Source organism: Lepidochelys olivacea, assembly GCF_965140295.1.
Source record: "Lepidochelys olivacea isolate rLepOli2 genome assembly, chromosome: 3".
NCBI classification, from domain to species: Eukaryota; Metazoa; Chordata; order Testudines; family Cheloniidae; genus Lepidochelys; species Lepidochelys olivacea.
The window spans coordinates 159,723,205-159,739,614 of NC_140413.1; the positions used below are offsets into that span (position 1 = coordinate 159,723,205).

The 16,410-nt window shown below is 41.1% G+C and overlaps 1 protein-coding gene across 1 annotated transcript in view; it reads right to left on the minus strand.

The window, feature by feature from the left end:
- DNAH14 (dynein axonemal heavy chain 14) overlaps window positions 1-16,410 on the minus strand; it is a 476,940-nt gene that overhangs the window by 202,669 nt on the left and 257,861 nt on the right. Inside the window, exons 45-48 of the mRNA XM_084624945.1 lie at window positions 15,628-15,703; window positions 7,529-7,746; window positions 6,352-6,604; window positions 1,135-1,255 (exon numbers count right to left, since the gene is read on the minus strand). Coding sequence (XP_084481071.1) covers window positions 1,135-1,255; window positions 6,352-6,604; window positions 7,529-7,746; window positions 15,628-15,703 — 668 coding nt within the window. The remainder of the gene's footprint in view (window positions 1-1,134; window positions 1,256-6,351; window positions 6,605-7,528; window positions 7,747-15,627; window positions 15,704-16,410) is intronic.

Consider the following 16,410-nt stretch of genomic DNA (forward strand, 5'->3'; position numbering starts at 1 on the left):
TGGTGAGAGAACTCCCTCAGTCTCTTTTGTCCCTACAGGCTTATTCCAGAACAGTTTAACCTCCTGTCCTGACAGGGGCCTGTCTTCCCCTCCCAGGAGGTGTTTCTGTAGTGGCAGGTTGGGGGGAACCCAAGCCCACCCTCTACTCTGGGTTCCGGCCCAGGGACCCTAATGGCAGCAGCTGTTGGCAGCTGACCTCTCACCGCCAGAGTTGCTACATTTCCCTGGGTCACTTCCACACAACCCTCCCGCTTCTCTCTCAACGCCTTTTTCACCCTTACCTTAGGGCTCCCTTTTCTGTGGCTTGAGGGTGTCTTCATTACCCAGCCTTTTGGCTGCACTTCCTTTCCTCTGACTCCCTGGCTCTCCTCGGCCTGACTGGAGTGAGCCCTTTTATAGTATCAGAGGGGCCTTAATTAGAGTCAGGTGTTCACATTAGCTTAATGGTCAATTAACCTGCAAAGAGTCAGGTGAGAAGTCAGGTGTTCTCATTAGCCTAACGGTTTCAACTGACTCTTTGCGGGCTAACTGGAGTCATGTGTCCACCCTAGCCTGGAGCAGCCCCTGCTCTGGTCAGTCAGGGAACAGAAAACTGCTTATCCAGTGGCCAGTATATCTGCCTTCTACTACTCTGCTGTACCCAACTGGCCTGGGTCTATCACATACGGTAGTTTGGCTGGTGGTCATGAATAAGTTGAGGGACGTAGAACACGATCACAAGTTGTGAACTAAATAATTATACTGGAGGAATGCAGTATATATGCAGAGACCAACCTTACTGGGACTCAGGTACAAAATTCAGATCGTTCTCTAAATTCTTGAATTAAAGAAAACTGTAAACAATCATCTAGTTAGTTTCATCCAACATCTCAGTTTGTGCAGTCAGGCAGATATCACTAGCATACACACACTTTGAGGTTGTAGTTTGGAAAAGATTTGACATGCAGACATTAAACAAAGTTAGGGCCAACATAGAACCTTGTGGTAGCCTGTTCTTTAAGATGCAAGGAAGACCAATTTTATTTGCCAACTCCTAATTATCCAATTTGAATTAATACACTGTTTATCAAAGGGTTTCTCTTTTCTTGAAAGAATAATGGCTTATTGTTAACAAATCTAAACCCATTGGCTGACCTTTTCTTTTCTACTGAGGCCTTTGCAATTAGTGCTTTGGCTTCAACTGTTAGTTGAGAGCTGAGGTGCTGGGTCTGGGGCACTTCTGAAGTACCTGCAACAGAGTTTTGACGTTCAACACCTAAAAAAAAGTTAGAAGACATCATTTGACATATGTATGAAATAAGTTTATAAGATTACACAAACTACAGTTGTACTAATTTTCGTTTTCTAGGCAATCAACTTTGAAACTTCTCATTTGCATTACACATTTTATGGAATGTCAAAAGGCAACTACTTTGAAAATGTTAGATTAACATTGGAACTATGTTTTACCAAAGAATTTTTTATGACTTCATCATAATTTACTCTAGAAAATAATTCAAATGACTGACTGTAGAGAAAAGTCCTTTTTGCTTCTACCAACTCAGGAATAGAAAAGAATTGTTCTACCTAACAGATGTACACATAAAACATAAACAACATTCTACACACATGAAATCTTTCAGCTTTCTGTTCTTCCTCTGTACCTGTAAGTCTGAATGCACTGCTAGGTTACTAGTAACTCCCACAGAATACGCTGCCCTTTGTAGAAAGGGCAGATAAGATGGAGAATCAGAAGACATGGAACATGGGTGACAAGAAGCTCATCGACTTAACTACTTCTGCTTTTAGGAAGCATTACAAGTAGTAACTGTGGAACTGGTTGTTCCTCTGTAGGAAAACAGGTGGTTAAGACATTGGGGGATGACTGAGCTCATAAATCAGAATCCAGAATGCCAGGCATGAGTTATTCTGAAGATTGCCAATATACTGTGAAGAGTCAGGCCATTAGGAAATCAGAGGTAGTAGCTGAACTTTACCCATTTTAATTTTAGCGGTGTTAGTTACTAGAATAGCATTAACTAGTATCAGATTTTTCTTTACCATACAATTGGTTGTATTATTTTCATTATCTTTTTCTCAGACTGATAGGAGTTCATTTGGATTAACATGAACTGAAGACAAAAAGCTGAATCACAGCATACATAGGTTTCTTTATGAGTAAAATTCACTTAGGAGAGTAAGGGCCAAAAATTGCCCCCAGTGTAGCAGAATTGCCACGGAACTACAGAGAGGACGCTGGGGGACTCCACACTCCCTGCATGCACCAAAGCAGGGCTCGGTGCCAGTTCCACATACAGACTTGCCATGTGAGGCAAGATGGTGAATTCACTATCACTTGGAGCATTTAAAATAAGAAAAGATATATTTTAAATATATGCTTTAAAAGATATGCTCTATTTCAACTTCTGTGAGAAATTCTATGACCTGTATGTGCAGGGGCTCAGAGGCCTTGAAATCTGTAAGGCTATAAGTCAACCTGTTCATTCTGTTCTTTCATGGGCTATGGGGAGAACGGGATTGCCTGCATTACCCTTAACATGCTCATAATACTTGCAGTTCTGATTAAGATAATCTGCAGAAAATCCTGCTTCCCCCTCCCCCAAAGCACAGTTGATATATTCTGTCCCCACTTTCTTCTGAGTCATCAGAGGTTGGCCACAGCAGAAGACAGGGTACTGGATGAGGTGGAGCAGTGTTCTGAAATGGTAGTTAATTCTCTTTCTAAATGCCTTACTGGTGTGTCTCCATCAAATGCTTATGAGCATACTGATCACCAGATATGGGACTGGGAAGGAATTTTCTCCCAGGTCAGACTGGCAAGGGCCTTGGGTTTCTTCTACCTTCCTTTGTAGCACATGGCATGGTTTGCCCACTGGGATTATCTTGGCATGTCTCACCTAATCATTTCCCTGCCACTGCAGGCACCTTGGGCACTGGTGGCACCTTGTTCTTTGACTGTGGCACACAAAAGTTTATTTAGACCAAAGCATTTCAGTCCTAGGGAAACTGAAGTCTTTGGTCTTAATAGAGGGGTGTCTCGGTGAAATATGATGGCCTGTGACATACAGAAGGTCTGACTAGATAATCTGACGGTCCCTTCTGGCCTGAAACTCTATAAAACTATGAAATATACTAATATTATTCTCTGTATTTCCTAGGGACTGTAACATCCAACATATTGTATGTTGCACCAAACTTGTATTATTTACCAATTACATATCTGTTAGAATTTTATTAAATTATTGAAATAATATAAAAACCTAATCTTTGGTTTCCAAAAAGATAATAGAACAAAAAAAATGTCTACATCATTTCAAATACAACATGTGTTTCCATATATATTAATCTAAACAGAATTTTATATTTATATTTTAAATAAAGTATTTATATTTTAACTCTTCACCCAAACCAAACTAAAAAGGAACAATGTGAAATATTTACAGCTTATTAGAAATAAGTATGGAAAGAAAATACTTTAAAACAGGAAAATGGAAATAGGGTCCCATTTCTGTCACCTGTACTCATTCTGAGTGATACTTCACTATATAAATAGTTGCAATGATTTTTGTGTAATTATTTCAAGAATAATATACTTTTCAACATGAGCAAAGGTGGTCGAATCAGGCCTTAAGTGACAAAATTAAGGATGCTTACTTACCTGTTACTACTGGAGGGTCTTCGAGATGTGTGGTCCCTATTTGTATTCCACACATGAGTTTTCATGCACACCATGCACCTGAATCCAGAGATTTTTAGTAAGCAGCGTCAATTGATCTTCTAATGCTCTGAACCAGGAGTACAAGGGGCAGCGCAGACCAACACCTCTCCAATTCCTTCTACTGAAAATCTAGTTATCATCTGCAGCGGGGGGGGGGGGGGATGGAAGGTGTGGAATACAGATAGGGACCACATATCTTGAAGAACCTCCAGTAGTAACAAGTAAATCTCCATTTCTTCTTCAAGTGATGGTCACTATGTGAATTTCACATGTGGGAAATTAGTAGGCAGTGGTCAAACAGGAGGTGGATGAGAAGATGCAGATGTAATGACTGTCTGTAGTATTGCTGTCCCTACACTTATATCAGCAGTAGAAGACTGCACTAAAGCGTAATGTCTTGTAAAGGTGTGTAAGGAGCTCCAGATAGCTGCAATACATATTTCCAGTAAAGGCAAGTCTTGCAGAGATGCTGTAGAAATTACTTGCACTCTGGTGGAATGGCCCCTCACCCCCTCTGTGGAGGAAATAAGAGCTAATTGGAAACAAACAGTGTTGCAATCCAAGATCCATTTAGAGTCTCTCTGACCTCTTGAGTTCTCTGCTATGGCAATAAAAAGGCTAGGTGTCTTTCTAGTTGCTTTTGTTCCCTGTAGATAAAAGGCTAGTGCTCATCAGACGTCTACAGCATGAAGCCTCCTTGCCACATCAGAGGCGCATGGTTCTAGAAAAAAAATGTTGGTAAGTGGATGGTTTGACTGATTTGAAACTCTGAAATTATTTTAGGGATGAATTTTGGGTGTAGTTGAAGAGAGATCTTCTCTTTAAGAAAGGCAATCTGTGGTGGATTTGCCATGAGTGCTCCCAGCTTGATCACCTTTCTGGCAACTTTTATCGAGAAATGGGACATAGAGCATGAGGCTAATGATCTGAAAGGAGGTTTGGTGAGAGTCAAAAGAATGAGGTGGAGTTTCTTCACCACTGGTGGAAAGGATCTAATAAGTCCCTTCAAGAATCTAGTCATCGCAGGATGAATGAAGATAGTGTGGTCTTTGGTAGGAGAATGAAAAGCGCTGATTGCTGACAGATGAACCTGTAGGGAACTGACAGAGACACCCAATGTCTTAAGGTGAATAGATGTTCTAGAATAGCAGGGATCTCACTGGAATCTAGAGATAATTGGTGTTGTGACCAAGAGGAGAAACACTTTCACTTGGCTGAATAGCATCTCCTGATACAATTCTTCCTGCTTTGGTTGAGGATGGATTGAACCACCATGGAACATGAATGCTCTACCTCTTATGCCCATCCAAATGCCAGGCCTTGAGTTGTTGTGGCCCTGGGTTGGAGTGTCTGATGGTGCCATTGTATTGCATTAGCAGATCTGGAAATTGTTGGATGTTGATGGACAAGCAGGTTGAAATCCTCAGGTGGTCTGAGAACCAGAACTGCCTCAGCCAGCTGGGTGTGATGAGGATGACCCAAGCCCTGTCACGATGGATTTTCCAAAGGACTGTGGTATCAATGACTTAGGAGGACAGACATCACTGAGGTGGTCTGTCCATGGAATAGAAGGGAGTTCCCATTGAGAATGGAATTGTGAATCTCGCCCATTCATGGTCTGAGGAAAAATGTCTCCTAAGACTGTCTGCTAGGGAGCTTTGCACATTTGATAGGCATACTGCTGAAACAGTTATATGATTTCAGATACACCAGTTCCACATGTTGACTGTCTCTATATGCAGAGGGAGGTATCTTGTTCTCCTGTTTGTTTACGTAGAGGACAGTCATTATGTTGCCAATATTATCTGGATATGTCAGGATTGGATGAATGGAAAGAAAGCATCGCAGGCCCAACAGACCTCTTTTTGTTCCAGCAGATTAATATGCATCCTGGACTCCTGAAGGTCCAGGCATCTTTCGCAGTACAATTGCCCATATGAGCTCCCTAACTTAAAATGGAGTCATCTGTGAAGCCAGTCACCTTGCACGTAGCTGTGAGGAAAGGAATTCCCATCCAAACTTTCTCTGGTTTTATCCTTGAGTAAGAGAGGCCAGAACCTTGGTCAGAATTGCTACTTTGGCACCGATCTTGTCTTTTTTCTCGTAAGCAGATAGATTGAAGCCAGGTTTGTAGGCAATGGAGATGGAGCCTAGCAAATGGTGTAATATGGATGCATGAGGCCATGTGGCCAAACATGGAAAGGCAAGTCTTGACTGTAGTCCAAGGTCTGAGGATGACCTCTTTTATTAGATCACCCATGGCACAGAATGTCTTGGTGAGGAGATAGGCTCACTGTAGAGCCATCCATGTCAGAAGGCCAAAAAGCTTAAAAGCTAAGGGATTTTTCTGCATGACTCATTCTGGAGGCACAAGACTCAAGAGTGGTATAAATGGTATCTTTAGAGAAAAACTTATTTTCAAGCAGTTTAAGAGAGTAATGCAAACAGTGGAAAGTATTTTTTAAACTCAATACATATAAGTGGCTGAGTCATTTTAGTTTTGCCCGGTCTTGAGGAAACAAGTGTGTGAATACAAACTAATTAGATGGGTAATTATATGCTCACCATCAAAGAATCAAACTACTATGAAAGGAAAAAATATTTTAAATTAATTTTAAAATGTATTTACTCACTGTGAAAGAAGAGTCCATTTTTGCTCATTATATCAATAAAAGAACCAAGAATTCTGCAGAGATTCATTACAATTCCAATCTGCTGCACGGGAAATGGCTGCATTTTCTTGTGTTTTTCTAAAAAATGTAGTCCTTTTTTTATACTTTTTTCAAATAAACTTTCAAGACACTCCAAGCCACTTCGTGTAATTATTCTGGAAACTTTTAATAGCCATGTCTTTACACAAGGTTCCCATCCCAGATTAGTTGGGTCCTGTTAATTAAATCAAATTAGTTGTATAGTCTTTACAATAGATCTTGAGAAATGTGTTTGCGCTATAGACTATAAAGCTGGAGGCTTATTTTTGCACTGGCTTCAAAATGAGCAAGATGGGAGACACAAACAGTGAACCAGACCCCTAACTACTAATAATCACTGCATTCCCACTTACTCCCCCAACCACAGAGCAAATAGAAAGGACAGGTAACATGCAGAGACTTGGCTCCAACCACATTACTCACTGGCTACCGTAGCTAGACTGACACTGAGGGTGCAAACACGTGCTGCCCATACACAGCAGCAGCAGCAAAATTACTTCCTCACTACAGAGCAAAAAGGAAGCAGGGGAGGAATTTGTGATTCACAGCTGTATCCCTGAGTCATAGTGCCTCCTGGTGCTACTTCTGGGGTGGTGCAATTTATGCATTGCCCTTTACTCATGGCTGTGCCTAAAGTCACTATCTAGCTCTGTTTCAGAGTAGCTGCTGTGTTAGTCTGTATCTACAAAAAAAAAAAAGGAGTACTTGTGGCACCTTAGAGACTAACACATTTATTTGAGCATGAGCTGTGAGTGCAAAATTTGTACTTAAAATTGTGACCACAAAAATTGAGGCTATTACTTAAAATAATACTCTACAAATATACAAAAAGAAAAGGAGTACTTGTGGCACCTTTCTTTTTGCGAATACAAACTAACACGGCTGTTACTCTGATACAAATATACAGCCTTTGGCACATGTGTATTGTTCCCTCTAAAATCACTGACAGGATAATACAAATCTGGTGGTTTAACAATGTACTAAACATTAATTTGCTCAGTTTGTTATGTTGGCATTTTTTGCAGATGAAGTCAAATAATTCAATAAGGCAAAAAAATTCTTATCAGAAAATAATCTGTAATTTTTCTTACAGACTTACCACAAAAACCATTGCACATCGACTGACAGTAGCAGGACTGGCCTGAGAGAGACTGTCCGTTTCAAATATCATTCTGATTCCTGATGGTAAGTAGATTCTTTCACTATTTGCAAGACACAGAGTTCTGGTATCATCTAGCACAGTATTTAAGTTTTCTATCCAAACTGTGTCTACTGGTCCATCCAAGATTATCCACTGCCAATCAGTAATAGTTTTACCTACAAAAAAGCATTCATTTTATAGTCTCATTGTTACACATATAAAAAGAAGCTCTTCTGTTGTATTTTCTACCTGACAAGAGTGTTCAGAGGTCATAAACGTTTGTCTTACTATATGTGGTTGAAATGCAATACAGTTAATAGAACGGAAGGTGTCACTCCAATAATTATCTGAGTGTGCCTGAGAAACGAACTCAGCTTTGCCTCATACCATCTCTGTCCGTCAGTAAAAGATTACTGGATCCAAAACTTGCAAACATTTAACATGTTAAATTAATGATTGTTTCTTTCTAATATTAGTATTATTTTTGTTATAGAGTAAACAGTGCTGTATAATGGATTTAGCAGAGTCCTTGAGCCAAAGAGCTTGCAGTCTAAAATTGGAGCAGGTTCAATATAGTGTAAGACAAGACAGAACAAACACAGTATGCTAGACTGTGTCTGACCTTGTTTACATGAACAAAGCTGAGGAAGAAGGCACAAAGACCCTACTGCACCACTATGACATTCCCCAGGGTTCAATCTGGACTGATGGATAGCTGTGTCCCCTCAATTCTCCAAGCTGAGGTGCCTGCCCACAAACTGCCTCCAGCATGTAAATCACTCCCAGCTATATTAGTGCTATAGCCACCTACCCATGAATTACACTGCATGGCAACGCCAGCAAGATCCCAGTCCCATATTTCTCCCCCAGAAATGTGTGTCTTGTACTGGCCAGCACACTCCTGGACATTACAAGCTCATATAAAGTCCATCATTTAATTAATAGAAAATGATATGCACAAATCCTGTTATATCAAATGGAGTTCCCCAAACACTTCAATCCAAACACTCAGTGGTTTGGATAAAACAATAAAACAAGTTAAGTACAGAAAGATAGATTTTAAGTGATTACAAATAATGAGGCATAAAGTCAGAATCGGTTAAAGGTATAAACACAACTAACACCTAACTCAACAAGCTAAGTGAATTCAAAGCAAAAGTTTCTCTCACCATATGCTCTAGCAATCTTACTGGCTGGAGTCCTTTCAGCCAGGACCCCTCCCCCCAGTTCAATGTCCTTAAGGTATTGTTGGTGGTGTGAGTAGAGATGAGGGGAGAGGTGATTTGAGGCCTCTTTTCCTCATTTTTATCCTTTTCCTCTTCTTTGAGAATCATCTCTGGCTGGAGATCAGGAGACAGAACGTCTCGAGAGGTGGGAACTGCCAGCTGTAAATTTCTCACTCAGACCCTTTTTTCTGCCAAAGAATTGCCACTTAACCAGGTGATAGTCCATTTGATTTTGTTGACACCTGGCTGAGGCGTCAGTTTGCTTTTTGTCTCTGAGGAACTGGTTTGTGCCCGCTTTTCTAAACTTGGAACATGTCCAAGTTCCAAGTTCCAACTTGGAACTCTCTACACATTATCATGCACATTGTGTAAAGAGTTGTCACTTTGGATGGGCTATCACCAGCAGGAGAGTGAATTTGTGTGTGTGGGGGTGGAGGGTGAGAAAACCTGGATTTGTGCTGGAAATGGCCCACCTGATGATCACTTTAGATAAGCTATTACCAGCAGGACAGTGGGGTGGGAGGAGGTATTTTTTCGTATTCTCTGTGTATAAATAAAGTCTGCTGCAGTTTCCACGGCATGCATCCGATGAAGTGAGCTGTAGCTCACGAAAGCTCATGCTCAAATAAATTGGTTAGTCTCTAAGGTGCCACAAGTACTCCTTTTCTTTTAGTTTCCATTTGTAATTTTGGAAGAAATGTCTGCTGAGGTAGTCTGCCATGCTGTTCTGAACACTGGGAGGTAAGAAGCTGAGATCACTGTGACTGGCTATGCACTAATTCAAGAGTTTTATCACTTTGGCACAGAGTGATATGGAACAGGCTCCTCCATGATGCATTATATAATAAATGCATGCCACACTGTCATTATTTGTATTGACTTGTATCTGATTAGAGGTAGAAAGTGTACATAAGCATTTCTGACCACTCTCCATTCCAGGAGATTGAAGTGGAGAAGCTGCTCTTTCAGTGACCATTTCCCATACACCTTGTGAGGTCCCAGATGTGCCCCCCAACCCAAAATGAAGTATTTCATGTTATCACTATGGGATAGGGGGGATTCTAAAAGAATGGAACACCTGTGCAGGTTTAGGTCAGCTCCTTCCATCAGCTGAGTGACTGCAGAACTCATCTGAGAACAGACATTAACCTGCCTACACTGTGCTTGTTTGGTTTGTAAACTGTTCAAAGCCACCCTGGAGATGTAATCTGGCATGTTCCACTACAAAGATGCAAGATAACATGTGACGCAGCAGTTGAAGGCAATCTATTACTGTTACTTAAGGACTGTCCTGAATCCTTGAGGTGACACTCGGTATAGAGAGATATCTTCTAGAAGGCAGGTACACTCTGCCTGTCATTGCATCCACAGACTCTCCTATGAAGTCTATACTATGTACTGGGGTCAAAACAGACTTCTCGAGGTTGAGTTGAAGGTCCAGGCTGTGGAAGAGAGAACACATTGCCTTTAAGCTACCAACACTTTCTGATAAGATGTACCCTAATCAACCAATTGTTCATGTACAGAAAAACGACTGTACCCAGATGACATTGGTGGGCAGCAACTGCCAACGGAATCTCTAAGAATATCCTTAGGATAGAAGATAGATTGAAAGCAAACATCCGGTATTGGTAGTGTTGCTTGTTGTATAGAAAACAAAGAAACACCTTGCATGAAAGGCAAATAGAGACATGAAAATATGTATCTTGTAGGTGGGGAGTCATGAACCAATCTAATGAGGGAATTATCGTTGCAAGGGTCAACATCCTGAATTTCTGCACATATTTGTTTAGAGATCTGTGGTTTAAAATTGTGCTCCACCCTTCATTCCTTTTGGGGATCAGGAAGTACTTTGAATAGAATCCTGTGATGCACAGGAACTGGTTTTATTGTCCCTAAACATAAAAGTTTGCTAAAGTCTGCCTTCTTGAAATCCACTGTCTTTATTTTGCTGTTCTCCCTCCTACCATTCCTTAGAATCATGAACTCTATAATTTCATGATCGCTTTCACCCAAGCTGCCTTACGCTTTCAAATTTTCAACCAGTTCTTCCCTGTTTGTCAAAATCAAATCTAGAACAGCCTCTCCCCTCATAGCTTTCTCCACCTTCTGAAATAAAAAAATGTCTCCAATATATTCCAAGAACTTGTTGGATAATCTGTGCCCTGCTGTGTTGTTTTCCTAACAGATATCTGAGTAGTTGAAGTCCATCACCACCAAGTCCTGTGCTTTGGATGATTTTGTTAGTTGTTTAAAAAAAGCCTCATTCACCTCTTCTTCCTGGCTTGTCTTGGGAAGCATGACAACTGTAGACAAGATGCTCTTCTCATGATCACTTCTCATGAGATAGATTATGCTGCAATATTTGCTGCATCCAAAGAGGCCTGGAGCAATGTCTTTTGCCAGGAGCTGACCCTCTTGTATAATGGCTTTAAATTGATCATGATGTTCCTTTAGCAGATTATCAGTAGAGGAATTAAATTTGTTGTAATTCAGATAGTCATATTTGGTCATGAGTGCCTGATGATTGGCTATTCTGAACTCAAGCAACTGAAGAGTAAGATTTGCCACCAAAAAGATCTAGCTTCTTGTGGTCCTTACTGTGTGGGCTGGACATTGATTTATATTAAGTTATGCGGTAGCTGGGTTTTGCCAGATAATTTTAATAGGTTACTTGAGAGCTTCGCTGACCAGAATGGCAATACTCATGGATGTTGAAATATATAAATTATCTTGGAGTTTATGGTAGGATTCCTGAAACTCCTCTAATGGAATCTGAAGCATGTCAGCAATTCTAGATCCTGGCCCTGCCTGAAGTCATCCACCATAGGAGGTGGTAGAGGCATTACATCTTCACTGGGTGATGATGAGGAAATATTAGAAAGAGATGTCATCTCCTTGTATGCCCCTGATTCTTGCTCTTCCAAGATCTCCTCCTCTGGCACAGGTGGTGGTAGAGATGGTTGAGGGGAATAGGCCCTTCTCTGCTTTCTCTGGTGATGCAAAGACTTTAATGCAAACTCTTGACAACAGAATGTCCATGGGTCCCCAAAAGGCCATTGAGGGGGCCCATATGGCATACGTGGAGGCATCGATCTGTGTTTTTGCCACAAGGGTGTTGTTTGAGGTCTACCTTCCTGCAATATGTCAGTGTAGGAAGGGGAGCAGTGTGTTCTAAAGTAAATAGGGGAATTCTGTTTCAGTATCTGAGAGTTGAGGAGTCCTCTTCAACATACTCCAAGGAGTAGGATAACTGTTCAGCTTGTAAAGCAGATGACGGTGAGTATGTTACACTAGATGATAGAGAGGTCAGTGATTGAATAAGTCTTTGCATGGATAAACCCTCAATACCCATTAATAGGGGAGACTACAGTGCCAAAGATACTATAAGGTCCTAAGAATATCTCAATCTTTGTGGTACAGATGGCATCAAAGACAGTTCTGAGCGAGAAGCTGTGGAGGATGGCTTTGGTTCCAATGTAGCTGGTACTGAGCACTTGGCATGAGAGAGTCTCAACTCTGATTCCATTGGTACCATAGGTAATCGACCAGTCTTCTGTGTTGCCGATACCAACAGCTGTTCAGGAATGAGTTTAGAATTCTTCTCAGAAGAGTGTCTGCAGCTCTGGGTACAGGTACTCCAGCTTGGTACCAATTCTGTCTTTGATGAATGACTCTTTGAAACTGTCTTCACTGCCGTTGCAGTACCAGAATCACTTGCAGCCTGCATGGAATTCTCCTTGGGACCTGCGGTCTCCATAGCCCTTTTATGCAGACTGAAACATCCTTGGAGATTTACTCATTACCTCTTTCTGCCTAGAGGCAGATATCAAAGCTGTCTTTTGAGGATTTCAGTCCCATAGACACAAACAGTACTGCTATGTCCTATGTCTCTAGGAACCTCCCGTGGCACAGATTTTGAGGTGGACAGGGCACTAGCTGTACTAGGATATCTATGTACAGTGGGGCCCTCCATCCCTGGACTCAAAGCCAGTGTTAAGGCTTGCTCCATTGGGATCTACTCATGAAGGAAGTGTAGATCTTGCACTTACTGGGAATGTACACATCTCCCAAACAGCAGAGACACTGAGAATGCCTGTCACTGCTCAGGACAGCCTTGCGCCATGAGAGGCACCTTCTAAATCCCTGGGACCCTAGCATTCCCGAGCAAAATAACAAAAGCTGACCTTTCAGGGGGAAAAGATTTTAAAATCTATATATCTATATTTATCTAAAAATTGCTTTTTAGCTTTTTAAAGGAAAAAGGAAAAGAAAAAAGAGGAAACAACTTTTCCCACAACACTATGAAATAACTAACTGTATACTAACTAACTGCTAAATTGAATACTAACAAGAACATGCACACAGAATACCCCATCTTGGGCAAAAGGCAGCTGAGAGAACTATGGGCAGTTCACCCACGCATCCCCATATAGTCTCAATATAGGGTAGAAGGATGTGTGGTGTGTATGACTGAGGTGAACAGACACTGCTATCAAAAATCTCCAATCAAAGGTACAGGCGAACATGAAATGGAGCACCCACAGGGACACTACTTGAGAAAGAATCTTGTCTCCTTAGCTGAAGTGTGGGGCTTTGCCCTGGAACCTCCAGCAACAAAACTGGACTGCTTTTGAATTTTAGAGGTAGGAGCATTACCCCATTAGTGATGAATGAGGGCAGAAGCTGTGAAACAGAAAGAGATGCTTGGCACATTTTATTCATTGTACAGCACCATGCATATCTTCAGTGCTATCTGAATAAAGATGATAATAAAAAGAAACCTTAGTGAAGACTTCTATGAATTTCTCAGCAAACTTGACTTATATTCTATGTTAAAACCACCTGGTTATTTGGCACTCCAGTGCAGCAGAGTGGAAATTCTTCCACAGCTCCATTTGAATTGAAAAGGGAGGCTTTTATGGAATTAAATATGAAACAATCATAATCAGTACAGTAACTCATGTAATACTTATTTTGCCATTAAATTCCATCTATTTTACACTGTCCCCATACTTTCACTTTTTGATATGCCATGGATTTTTTTGCACTGATGATGCATAATTACATCATAAATTCTGTTTCTGCTCAAATGATTAGCTGTGAAATAATTAGTTTTGGACATTTACATTTAGCATCAATGGTGCATTGAGATGAATGCGGGCAATTCATACCTCTCAGGGTTGTTGTTTCTGGCTCTATACACACTCAAGACTTGTCTTCACTGTACTGTTAGCTCAAGGTATAACTCGAGTTTTACTCCTAACCTGCCTCTGGTCCACACACAAAAAAACCTCTAGCTTCAGCTAGGTGTCTCTTTTAGCTTGAACTAACTGGAACATCAGGGGGTATAGGCTGAAACTCAAGTGCTGCTGAAGCTCAATCTAGTAATGAAGTGGAGATGCAGCAACTTGAGTAACAAGAACTCATCAACTGTTCATCCAGTCACTCTGTACCACTAATCAAATCACTCTGTGTAACAGTTTTGTTGTTTCAAAATGTGGTCACTCTCACTTGATTAAGGCTCCAGTGGAGTAATCTGAGTGTACTAAGTCAAGCTAACGGTTACAGTGAAGACAAGCATTCAGGCAGACATCACTGTTTTAGTTTATAATTCAGCTCAAGATTTTATGGTAATCTACTCATCAATGATGGGTAGCAACTTTTGTGGCTGCAGATTACACGGAGCCTGGACTTTAGTTAACTAAGGATAAATTTTAAGACAATGTGTGAATTTGATACAAAAATATAGCACTGACAGATAAATGCCATGAGGCATAGTGAGAAAGTTTATGTTAAAAGCAATGACAAACCACTGACATGATACTGTAACTTTATTCACTGTGGATGAGTTTCTTCTATCCTTACTCATGCTGAATAGTACCGTTACCCCTTTTGAACCACGTGGTTAGCCAAAATTTGTTCTTGTGGGTTGTTTGCATTAGAGGAAGAAATTGGTGATGGAGTCAGGTATTTCTTTAATGGAATCCTGTTTTATTTACAAAGAACGTACACAAAGTCCTGTTTACTTGAACACTTTAGGTTTCAAACAGGAGACAGTTTCTATGCTCGCAGTTGCAAACCCCTTTCTAGCCAGTATGTATTGAGCCCAAAAGCTCACTCTCTCCACTTTTTCTCAGGATCACACTACCAGGGCTTCTCTGCTCCTTCTCTACTTATGTGGTGTTTCTGTTCCTTATCTCACACATACAGCACAAAACAGCAGTCAAACCAACCCCACCCTTGTGTTCAGGTTTAGGCCATCATGAAACCCCTCCACCTACAGTTCAGATTCCTGAGTGGCCTTACATGTGGTTTATCTGTATTTTAGGTGGTGGCTCCTATTATTTCAGCTCTCTCTAAACAAAGGGACATTTAATTGTTCCTTCATTTATCCTCAGTGGAAAATGGTTGTTATGCTCATCAGCTCCACTGAGGTTTTACCCAACCCCCAGAATAACAATACCTTAAAGAAGGAATAATCCTACTGAAGTCAATGAGGTCTATTTGTGGAGCAAGATACTACTCACTGTAAGGCTACCACAGTCTGGCTTCTAAGTAGTCCCAGTTGTTTAACTGGGGATATTTAAGAAAATTCTGCTTAAGTGAGTAAAAGTTGCATGTCTCTTTTTCCTTTCCTTGGTGAATTCTGAGGTAAAGACAAAATTTTTAATTGCAGAATTTATATTCTACTATAGGCTTAATTCTACTTCAATTATGAGGCCTTTAGCCTTTACGAGGCAGCAGAAAGAGCAATGGACTTCAGAGAAAGGAGTTTTCTTTGTTAAATGTTTGCCATTTGTTCCACGTTTATACAGTCATAGCACTTACTGTGAGAGTACGAAGATTCTGTTACTTCTTTGTTTTTTGCAGTCACAGCAGCATCAGTTAGATCCATTACGTTCAACTAAAACAAATGGCAATATTTACAGTGTAAGTTACTGGGTAATATAAAAGCTAGATTCTCTTGCCTACTGGTGAAGATTTGTCATGGACTTTTTAAAAATAAAAAAATCACAGCGCATTCACAATAAATTTAGTAAAAGTCATGGGATTGGGGAAAAATAGTGTATAAAGTCATGGTATGAAAATTCAATGGTACCTCTTTAAATATAATATACAGAAATCCCTCCTCTGCCTCTTGTATGCCCCACTGCAGTGGCACCAACCACCTGCAGCAGCACCCTCTGCCCCAGCACAGTAACACTAATCCAGGCTTGGTGAGGAGGAGAGGTTCCGGGAGGCTGCTGGAGAGTGAGTCTGCCCTGCCCTCCTGTCCTGTAGGGCTGCGCCAAGTTCCCCTCTTTGGGAGTCACAGCACTGCTCCAGTTTGGCCTAATCACCCTCCATAATCACGGAGAAAGGGCTGAGCCAAATTTTACTGGGAGGTGCTGCGACCCCAGAGCCAGGCCCAGCTCTATGGGACAAAAGCTACCACTGCAGGATGAGCTCGCTCTCCAACCTCTGTTTCCCTCTCCAGGGCCTCCGCTCTGCACTGGCTGGCAACCCACCTAGAACCTTACCCCGCAAACCACTAGTGGGTCACAACCCACTATTTGGAAAACATTTCTTTATTAAAATCACAAAGAAAAGTCATGGACAAACAGAAAAATC